Here is an 11,979-nt window from a genome sequence, read left to right on the forward strand (position 1 = left end):
CAGACGTAGCCAAGCCATTTGCATATGACCCCTATCTATGACGTCAAAGGTAAAAAATCTCAAGCAATGGCGTCTTAGATACGCTCGGAACTGTTCCATAAAAGGAATTCCCTCATGAATCTATGGCCTAGTTTCGCAGGGCAAGTGTTCGTGTGGTTTGCTATTGTTTTACGTTGTTGTTGGTATTTCATGCATTTTGGGTCAATAAGTGAGCCTTACTTTGAGTTTATAAGTAATTACTTTGTGAGATATCGTTGATTTCAAGTCGCCTCAGTGTGATAGAATCGAATGTGGGCCCACTCTGCCCTTGGGTGTGGTGAGATAGAATGACCTTCCTTGAAGCACTGATAATGCGGACTTTCGGGGCCTCACCCTATTTATGCTTTTAACTGGAGACTTGTTATACTCATATCATGTTGGATTGTGATGGAGAGGTGTAAATGTGCATATGACGGTTAGAAGCTTTGCAAAACCCCGCAATGCAACAAATACTCTCAAATATATCATCAGCTACTGACATTATATATTTCGTGTAACATCCTGCTTGTTCCAATTCAAGACCTGTTCGGCACATTTGTAGACCTACAGCCACTTTTGCCTGTAGTATTGTACGTATCTTGCTGTCTCATAGTAACCTTGTGAGAGGTATTACTTGGGGGTTTTACATTTGAATTACATAGACCTGCATTGAGGTTTTACATTTGAATTGATCGACCTGCATGGAGAATTTACATTTGAATTGTAAGACCTGCATGGAAGTTTTACATTTGAATCGTAAGACCTGCTTGGAGGATCACGTGTTTTGACCCTGCATCCTCACTTATCACATTTAGTATTGTTACCCAATGTTTTCCAATTGAGCCACTGGGACGAGTGAGGAAATGATGTTCAATCTTACATTTCGTGACTACAGTTGCCTGCATGCTGCACATTCTCTCGCCCGCTGTCATCAGTTTCTTGTCATACCACTACTGATGTATTGTTGAAATATAAGGTTTCTTGATGTTTTCTTATTCTTTCTAGTATTTCTTGCTTTGAGACAGCTCATATGTTAGTTATAACACTCATCGTCGCTTCTGATTGAAAATGCAAAACCTCGAGTGAGGGAAAGGCAAAACAGAGAAGGAGTGTTTTAGCAAAAACATAAAATATAAAATGGGACATGCAATGGTAACAATCAAGATAATAACAAGGAGTCACCCCAGGATTCCATCTAGGTTTGTCACCCGATCAGGTCGTGGGTTTGACAAATGGTGAACTTTTACAAACTGCAACAGTTTGGTCGAATCCTACCACATTAATCTGACACACCATGATAACTGAAATACCACTCACAGTGGTGTGAAACCCAATTCACTCACACATTCATAACCCTCTGCTCAAAACAACGTCTTTAAAAATAAATCGTCCCTTAATCTACAACAAATTGCAAAATCTACATTTTTTTGTGCGTAAATATCAATGTTTTGTTAATATTATCACAGCAACATTCCAGGTAAAAATAAATAGAATGATGTTTTTTGGTTTCTGTTCTTCTCACTCTAATTTACAATCTTTACTTGGAGGTCTTCATTCAGTATACACCGAAGGTAATTGTAACAGAAGAGTCTACATTGGTGATTGATGGAGACACTGGTGCATAGTGATAACACCTATTCTCGGAACATGTTTGCTGTCCAACCTGTAGCCCTGTGTGAAGCCCCGGGGTAGAATAGGTCTTCAACAACCCATGCTTGCCGTAAAAGGTGACTATGCTTGTCGTAAAAGGCGACTAACGGGATCGGGTGGTCAGGCTCGCTGACTTGGTTGATGCATATCATCAATCCCAATTGGGTGGATCGATGCTCATGATATCAATCACTGGATTGTCTGGTCCAGACTCAATTATTTACAGACCGCCGTCATATAGCTAGAATATTGCGGCGTTAAACAACAAACCAACCTACCAACCAACCCTGTGTGAAGGTCATCAAATTCACGATACAGCTTCTTACAGCAAGGAAACATGTCGCCATGTATACCTTCCCAACTGCGTGAAATCTTGCGAGGGATACCAGTCTGCCTTAGGGTCAACCTCAGGATAAGATAAAAATGTAGAACAATATATAGTTTTTAATCGGTGGCAGACATCCAAACAGGTAAGAGGTCAAACCCAACTGCTAGTTTAGACGCTCAATCCCTTTTCCATATGTGGCAAATTGTGAATCTTAATGTGCATATTTTGCAACCGAAAGTACAAACATACAGATCAATATTTCATTCTGCTACCGTTTGATATTGAATGGAGCATGTCCAGGATAGATTTTATTTATTTGCCTTATTGGTTTTCTTCTTTTTAGCCTGGAGCCATGGAGGTATTGCTTGTGCTACTAGTTACTTGTTTATCTGTCGAAGGTACGTTATACTAACCAGGTCCCCATATATCAAGGAATACAGCTTTAAAAGTAAAGCATTACTCAATTCTGATGTTTTGAATTGTGTTTGATGTTTCTATATAGTTAAAATATCCACTTGTCTAAGTCTTAGGCCTATGTTACATTTTGTAAACGCTCCAAAATGTTTTTATTAATGTTTAACAATACTCAGCGATATTATAACGGATTCTAGAGCATACGATCCAAGCTTAGGTTGCCAAGAATATATGCTTACCCGGAATCACCACGTGGCAATTGTAGCTGACATTTACGTCATATTCATAGGAATAAAGGATCATTGTTTTCGCATGTAAAGCTGTTTCTTGTTGTTGTCTTGTTCAGAAACATTAAGACAATGAAAAAGGGTTTTCGATATTAGCCGATTATGACAAACTGTTTTTGTTTCCAATTCCAGGAAGGGTATTGTGGACACATAAGGAATTCGACCCATCAAACTACCGCAATGGTATGCATGCGCTGACCTCAAACGACTACGACCATGGATCTGGATCTGTCGTCACGGACCCTGCCGGTGGAAGCAACCACGTCTTGAAAGTCTGGTACGAGAAGGGCCGCTACAGTAGCCATGGCCCCAATGAAGGTGTCCAGTTCTTTGCAACGCCGACCGAAGACCATAGCGTCATGACCTTCAGTTATGATGTCTTCTTTGACAAGAACTTTGACTTCAGACGCGGAGGAAAATTACCGGGGCTGTTTGGGGGATGGACCAACTGCTCTGGTGGAAGGCACTCGGACAACTGCTTCTCGACCAGGTTCATGTGGAGGAAGGACGGGGATGGAGAGGTGTATGGCTACATACAAGATCACACTCATCAGGTCCACGATTTCTGTGACCACGCGGTCTGCAACTCCATAAAAGGGTACTCTCTTGGACGTGGTAAATGGAGGTTCCAGCGAGGCGTTTGGCAGAACATTGCTCAGTCAGTGCACCTCAACACCCCTGGGAAGACAGATGGGTCTATCAAGGTGTGGTATAATGGTAAACTGGTTTTCACCATCAACCAACTCAACATTCGAGCCAAAGCTAGCGTTGACTTGGATGGCATTTTCTTCTCAACTTTCTTTGGTGGTCGTGACAGCACTTGGGCTCCAACTCATGACTGCTACTCCTACTTCAAGAACTTTGTTCTGTCCACTGACTCTGGTCACCCTACCATTATAGGATAATGTGCGAGCAGACATCGTTTCGGAATAAAGATAATTTGAAATAGAAAATATTTATTTTTAATATATATTTTTACATGCTTTTTTGTAAAACGACACACTCACGAATAACCCAGTGATTTGTATTTTGAGCAACGTCGCTTGTCATCGGGGTATGATGGCATGTAATCAACCATGTCATCGAGACTCGACCCCATTAAGTCGCATCATACGGCAACCGTGTGAATGCGGAACATTTCTGACATCCCCAGGGAGGGAAATGTTTGATTTCAACATATTTTATTGCGGAAAATCAACTGGATTAGGAACAAGTGACACACTTACGAGGCCTTCTCCTATATACATTTCATTTTTATTTTTTTTGCATTGTGGTATATGAATAATGATAGTGCAGAATAAATGTACAGTGAATAGGAATTACAAGTAATGAGAAAAAAATAGTGAGTGAGTATGGTTTTACGCCGCTTTTAGTAATATTCCAGCAATATCACGGCGGGGGACACCAGAAATGGGCTTCACACATTGTACCTATGTCGGGAATCGAACCCGGGTCTTCGGCGTGACGAGCCAACGCTTTAACCACTAGGCTACCCGACCGCCCTGAGAAAATATAATAACACACACATATTCATATATACATACAGTATTACACACAAACACAAATACCTACATACACTCACACATACATATATATATATATACACATATGATGAATTTACATTTTTTGTATACAATGGTACATGATATATTTATAAAATAACACAGTAGTTAATATAGTAATAGACATTTAAATTTATGTGGAGGGCGGGAAATATAGAAGGTAACTAAGCTGTGATAATTACATGGAATGCTATTGTTGAATATCAAAATCAAAGTTATAACGAATAGCCAAACTAATAGAAAAAAAACCACACAAAAATAAAAATAAAAAATAAAAATAAGACTAAGACTTTTTGTGTTGAAACAACCATGTTATTATATGTGCAAGTCGCATGTCAAATCAAGATAATTTGAAAGTAGCTCGTGAAATATAATTCTTGTTATATTAAGATACAATTTAAAATCTGTTTCAAAATCTGTTTGTTTCTACACTAAATTGATGGACATATTTAAAAATTAACTTATTTTGTTCTTGGGATAGATTTTTGTTACCACTAAGAATTGTTTCTAAATTTGGGTGAGTCCCTATATTCCTAATGTTGATAAACAAAGATTGTCTTATCAGAGAATATTTGTTTAAATTCAAGAAAATAGTGAAAAGCACTTTCGCATGGGGAACCGCAAGGGCAAGAAATAGTATCTGACAAATTAACCCCTTAAAAAATCATCATTTAGATTGTTACATCTATGTCTAAGTCTTTTGTCGATAATATTAATTTGAAGTTTTCCATAACTGAAATAATATGGAGATTTAATAACATTCGGATAAATGTTTGTTTTTAATTCAGCTTCAGAGATACTATTTTTAATATTTTCATTTCGTGAATTCCACTGTTTTAAAGAGTCTATTATAAATGATTTCTGAAATGTACTTGGTCTGGCGAAAGGTACAGTCATGTTCTGTTTGTTACGTAGGTTATAATTTGAAGCAGCTGATCTATTGTGGGGTAACAAATCATTTAGATATGAGGGACATTCATTTATTTTTATTTTGTGCACTGTCGTAAGTTTTTTACATTTTTCGTCTCTCTTTCAGTGGTAGCCAGCCGGTTTCGAAATATAAACTTTCTCTCGAGGCAAATTTGGTCAATCCTGTCACAATTCTGGCAGCGTCAAGTTGTATTAATTCAAGTTTATTTTCGTTATAAGCAGAACAGTTGTCCTATACTTCCGACGAGTATTCCAGAATAGGTCTTATAAATGTCAGATAGAATTTTGACAGATTATATCTGTTTAATTTATATTTAAGTTTACGCATAGCTGAAACCATTTTCGCTGTTGACCTAGCAATAATTGAAACATGTGCAGTCCATTTCGTATCTTGAGATAAGGTGACCCCCAGATGTTTGTTGGTTTCTACATGTTCAATGGCACTGTTAGCATAGCAGATAGTTGGATAATCCTGTACCTGTTTGTGACTAAAAACATGTATTTTGTCTTGGTTGGATAAGAGTGTACAAGCCATGTGCTTGCCCACTGGTTGAGAGAGAGAAGGTTCTGATTTAGTCTGTCTTCAGTTACGACCATATCACTAGATGTTTCGTCCGCGAATAAATGTTTCTTCCCGTCCTGATCATACATTGTAAAACGCCCTCCTTCGAAATCTTCCGCTCCCCAACACAAAGATTGTTGGCTGTTATTTAATAAATCCTTGGAAAAATTTGGAAAAAGTGTTTAATGACTAAGAGGAACAGGATTTCTTTCCTTTATAACATCTGTGCCTACACAAGACTCCTTCTACACGACCACTGTTTGTTTGTTTGTTTGTCGCTTAACGCCGCACTCAGCAATATTCCAGCTATATGACGGCGGTCTGTAAATAATCGAGTCTGGACCAGAAAATACAGTGATTGACATCATGAACATAATCACAACACGAGAAATAGGTGAACTACTAACCGACTACTTCATTGCTTTTTTTAGATAAGGTTAAAAAAGTCACAAGTAAAAAAGGGTTTAGTATAACACATAAAAATATGATTATGATACAGTCTCAAACGTCCAATGGACTGCCAAAGAAGATATTTCCGATGATTACTGAGGTACTTGTTTTGCATGTACAATGTTTTTTTATTATTTGTTGAACCATATTGAAAAGGGGGCTGTAGGGTTGGTTAGTGATAAAAGCGTTCGCGTGTCACGCTGAAGACCCGGGTTCGAGTATATGGGTACAATGTGTGAAGCCCATTTCTGGTGTCCCCCGCCATGATATTGCTGGAATATTGCTACAAGCGGCGTAAAATCATACCCACTCACTTATATTGAAAAGAATTTCCAGTCTACCTCCATGCTCACTATCTGATGACCCTATTCTTGTTCTATTCATGCACTTTAGTTAAACTGATAAGGCGATAACACAGGAAAATAGGCAAGTTTGTCCTTCACCTGAAACACAAGGGAACATATGGTACATGTCATTCATGCATCAGATTTGGAAATGACCCTCATTCCCCCTCCACACACACACACACGCACACACGCACGCACACACACACACACACACACACACACACACACACACACACACACACACACACACACACACACACACACACACACACACTGCAACGTCCTGAATGCTTTACTTGTTTGATCCAGACTCGTTTATTGACAGACCGCCGTCGTATAGCTGGAATATTGCTGGCGTGAAGAGTGTGGCGTTAAACAACAAACAAACAAACAAAACTTTGCAAATGCATCGCCATAGACGAACCACTTCTTATTTAGTTCATTTCAGCCACACTGAAACATGTGTGTAAATTTTCTTTTCCCTGTAAGTATAATATATCATACAGAACAAATATGTTGAATGCAATGCACTTTTTTTTATGAATAACAACCTATTTTACAAGCATGATTTTGAACAACCATTTTGAAGCTGCAGCTCTGCAAGCACCACTGGTCATCTACTCTACTCTTTGTGCCAACAATCTACGTACATTTCATTCTCAAATGTCCCAAGAGAGTGTCAAATGCAAAGAACACGTACTCATAGCATGTTCTTGTGTTGCCAGGTACACGCAATGAGTGAGTGAGTGAGTTTGGTTCTACGCCGCCTTTAGCAATATTCCAGCAATATCACGGCGGGGGACACTAGAAATGGTCTTCACACATTGTACCCATGTCGGGAATAGAACCCGGGTCTTCGGCGTGACGAGCGAACGCTTTAACCACTTGGCTACCCGACCGCCCCTACATGCAATGAACCACTGAGGAGAAATGTGGATCTTAAAGAGTGTTAAATCGCTCTGAAAAATTGCACGACTTCGTGCTCAACTGTCACCTTGACACGAAAACGTGGCTATTGTTTCTTTCTTTCCTTGATAACCATTTATCAAATCTGGGAAAATACATATGTTGAATCTTGATAGTAAACATAGATGTGGAAAGTTTGGTACAGGATATTTGTTTCTTTCTGCATGTAGATCAGAATTTCTGCTCGGGGTGGCAAAATCACAGTTTAATCTATGCTTCAGGTCTCTCCAATTTGAAAGTCCTGTGCACAAATCCTCGAATATGTTTCACATTAATCTGAAGTATCGCAAATTGAATGTATTAAACGTTGTAATATTAGATACGAATACATATATAATACCTACACAAAATAGGGAACTACTGATTCGAATGTAGCTATTATTGAGGTTGGTTGGTTTGTTGTTTCAGGATATCATGAGCATCGATCCACGCAATTGGGTATCGTTGAGGTTGGTTGGTTGGCTGGTTGGTTGTTTAAGGATATCATGAGCATCGATCCACGCAATTGTGTATAGTTGAGGTTGGTTGGTTGGCTGGTTGGTTGTTTAAGGATATCATGAGCATCGATCCACGCAATTGGGTATCGTTGAGGTTGGTTGGTTGGCTGGTTGGTTGTTTAAGGATATCATGAGCATCGATCCACGCAATTGTGTATCGTTGAGGTTGGTTGGTTGGCTGGTTGGTTGTTTAAGGATATCATGAGCATCGATCCACGCAATTGGGTATCGTTGAGGTTGGTTGGTTGGTTGGTTGGTTGGTTGGTTGTTTAAGGACATCATGAGCATCGATCCACGCAATTGGGTATCGTTGAGGTGTACGTTACAGAAACTACCTTTGGAATGCATCTGAACGTCACATCTAATCACAATGACATTTCACATCACGCATGAGTGAGTGAGTGAGTGAGTGAGTTGGGTTTAACGCCGCTTTTAACAGTATTCCAGTTATATCGCGGCGTGTCAGCTTTATGTGGGAGGAAAGCCCGAAGTGATGCAGGTCTCAGACGTTTACCACTTCGGTGAAACCCACGAGCACGGGTATGGTGCTGACAAACCTAGAAACATAATCGGGGCGAACCGGGATTCGAACCCACAACCATAGGTTTCTGGCGTGCCCAAGGGACGCAACTCTGCACAGCGAATCGCGGCGGCATGAACAACACGTGCAAACAGAAACCAAAGTGTCTGCACCTGTAGGAGAACGAATCACATATGCAGTTAAGCTGAGCACACGCTTAAAAATGCCGCCGCACAGTGTCTCAATGAACAAACAAAATGGATAATTGTGGGTACGATAGAGGCTAGGGGGTGGGACGTCAATATCGCAAGTTTCCCGAACGTTTGACCAATCAAGTAGTGTAATTTCTCCAACTATGGGACAAGAACCATGAAACGGGTGGGGTTGAAAGGAGACCTGGGCGTGGCAGGCCAAAAAGCAAACGACATCTAGACAACATCATCTCACTACATTAAGTTTCCCATACAATAGATTCAAATCTGCTCCTGTTATTAATAGAGAACACCGTGCAATAACGGGAATGCGAATTGCAAGATATTCTTGTGAACACTGGCTCTGTGAAGCTTGCCCGAAAGCAAGGCGTCCAGTGAAAGTATGACACTAGGCGGCATAGATTGGGGTGGGTTCGACAACACGTGGGACGGGATGTGCGCCAATGGCGTTACAACGTATTTACAGACGATCAAGGTTTTTCCTCCTATTCACATTTGGCAGAAAATGTTGTTGGCGACGCAGCGGCCAGCGGTATGCCAGGACTGCAGTTGTCGACCATGATCGGTATGAGGGCGTTAGTGTGATGGTGTGTGGCGGTATCACACATGACAGGCGAACTGATTTGGTTATAGTGAATTAACATTTGACTTGCCAGCGATATGTTGACAACATGTTGCATCCTGTCGTTATTTAATTCCATACCTCCGGTCATTGTAGATCGGATCCTGGAGTAAATATGTTTTGGTTTATGTGAGACTGAATGACAAAGATATGTTGATAAAATTTGATTTTTGACCTTGCTGGCAACCATTTGGAAAAAATGGCCCCATATCCAGCAGTACTGAGAGTAGCATTATAACCTAAATAACACTTCACATTTGAACCTTCCCTTGTTGTATTTGAGGCTTCGTCAAAATAAAAAATGCCGATAAACATTTTCGACCTTGTTGGCAACCATTTGGAAAAAATGGCCCCATATCCAGCAGTACTGAGAGTAGCATTATAACCTAAAATACACTTCACATTTGAACCTTCCCTTATTGTATTTGAGGCTTCGTCAAAATAAAAAATGCCGATAAACATTTTCGACCTTGTTGGCAACCATTTGGAAAAAATGGCCCCATATCCAGCAGTACTGAGAGTAGCATTATAACCTAAAATACACTTCACATTTGAACCTTCCCTTGTTGTATTTGAGGCTTCGTCAAAATAAAAAATGCCGATAAACATTTTCGACCTTGTTGGCAACCATTTGGAAAAAATGGCCCCTTATCCAGCAGTACTGAGAGTAGCATTATAACCTAAAATACACTTCACATTTGAACCTTCCCTTATTGTATTTGAGGCTTCGTCAAAATAAAAAATGCCGATAAACATTTTCGACCTTGTTGGCAACCATTTGGAAAAAATGGCCCCATATCCAGCAGTACTGAGAGTAGCATTATAACCTAAAATACACTTCACATTTGAACCTTCCCTTATTGTATTTGAGGCTTCGTCAAAATAAAAAATGCCGATAAACATTTTCGACCTTGTTGGCAACCATTTGGAAAAAATGGCCCCATATCCAGCAGTACTGAGAGTAGCATTATAACCTAAAATACACTTCACATTTGAACCTTCCCTTATTGTATTTGAGGCTTCGTCAAAATAAAAAATGCCGATAAACATTTTCGACCTTGTTGGAGAAACCTTTTAGAAAGCAATGACTGGCTACAAATCCAGCAGCACAGCAATTTCTAACTCCATGTCAAGTTTCATATATTCATCACAAACTGCAGAATGTACTCTTCCTCTATCAGACAGAAAATGAGATAGTAATTAGGGGGATGAATTTGAAGGTGTTCTATTTAATCCCAATCTCCAACTCCGAAGGGATTCCTAATGGTTCCCGCAACCAATACTGGTCGTGAGAGGCGACTAAGTGGATCAGATGGTCAGGTGTAGCATTGGTCGTTGCTCATGTCATCATTCTCGGGATTGTCCAACTCAGAACAAACGCATGCTCCCGAATGCGTTATTTGCACATGCCTGTCACAAACAAATCCAAGGCAAATTTACTTGAACAAGACAGGCGAACAAGGTAACCCTGATCAAACAGCATTTGGGGACTGTAACTCTGATCAAACAACGTTTGAGAACTGTAACCCTGATCAAACAACGTTTGAGAACTGTAACCCTGATCAAACAACGTTTGAGAACTGTAACCCTGATCAAACAACGTTTGGGAACTGTAACCCTGATCAAGCCACATGAGTACTGTAACCCTGATCAAACAACGTTTGGGAACTGTAACCCTGATCAAACAAAGTTTTGGAACTGTAACCCTGATCAAACAAAGTTTAGGAACTGTAACCCTGATCAAACAAAGTTTGGGAACTGTAACCCTGATCAAACAATGTTTTGGAACTGTTACCCTGATTAAACGACGTTTGAGAACTGTAACCCTGATCAAACAACGTTTGAGAACTGTAACCCTGATCAAACAACGTTTGGGAACTGTGACCCTGATCAAGCAACGCTTGAGAACTGTAACTGTGATCAAACAACGTTTTGGAACTGTAACCCTGATCAAACAACGTTTGTGAACTGTAACCCTGATCACACAACGCTTGGGAACTGTAACCCTGATCAAACAACGTTTGGGAACTGTAACCCTGATCAAAAAACGTTTTGGAACTGTAACCCTGATCAAACAAAGTTTGGGAACTGTAACCCTGATCAAACACAGTTTGGGAACTGTAACCCTGATTAAACAACGTTTGAGAACTGTAACCATGATTAAACAACGTTTGTGGGAACAGTTTCCCTGATCAAACAACGTTGAGAACTGTAACCCTGATCAAACAACGTTGAGAACTGTAACCCTGATCAAACACGTTTGAGAACTGTAACCCTGATCACAAGACGTTTGGAAACTGTAACCCCGATCAAACAACGTTTGAGAATTGTAACCCTGATCAAACAACGTTTCATAAAGAGTCCTTTGACGCAGCTGATAATCTTTGTGGAAACAGCATGCGCAAGTTTACCTCAAAAGGTGTAAATGTTAAAGCTTGTTTTCTTGTTTAACGCCGCACTGAGTAATATTTCAGCTACATGACAGCGGTCTGTAAATAATCGAGTCATGACCATACAACCCAATGATCGATATTGTGAGCAACGATTCACGCCGCCGGGGTACGATGACACGCAATCAAGTCACCGAACCTCACCACCCGATCCATTTGGTCAC

At 40.1% G+C, this 11,979-nt stretch overlaps 1 protein-coding gene across 1 annotated transcript; it reads left to right on the forward strand.

Moving 5' to 3' along the window:
• Positions 1-2,041: 2,041 nt before the first annotated feature.
• Positions 2,042-3,650, forward strand: LOC124151547. Its single transcript, XM_046524065.2, has 3 exons — positions 2,042-2,138; positions 2,340-2,394; positions 2,830-3,650. Exons 2-3 carry the CDS (start codon positions 2,349-2,351, stop codon positions 3,600-3,602), a joined length of 819 nt encoding a protein of 272 aa, XP_046380021.1. The 5' UTR covers positions 2,042-2,138; positions 2,340-2,348; the 3' UTR covers positions 3,603-3,650.
• Positions 3,651-11,979: the final 8,329 nt, after the last annotated feature.

This window comes from Haliotis rufescens, unplaced genomic scaffold, assembly GCF_023055435.1.
Source record: "Haliotis rufescens isolate VD_foot unplaced genomic scaffold, xgHalRufe1.0.p SCAF_13, whole genome shotgun sequence".
In the NCBI taxonomy this organism is placed as follows: Eukaryota; Metazoa; Mollusca; class Gastropoda; order Lepetellida; family Haliotidae; genus Haliotis; species Haliotis rufescens.

Coding starts and splice junctions, on each gene's coding strand:
- LOC124151547 (XM_046524065.2), top strand. CDS start 2,349: ATGGAGGTATTGCTTGTGCTACTAGTTACTTGTTTATCTGTCGAAG. Junction 2,395..2,829: donor TACTTGTTTATCTGTCGAAG/GTACGTTATACT, acceptor TTCCAATTCCAG/GAAGGGTATTGTGGACACAT.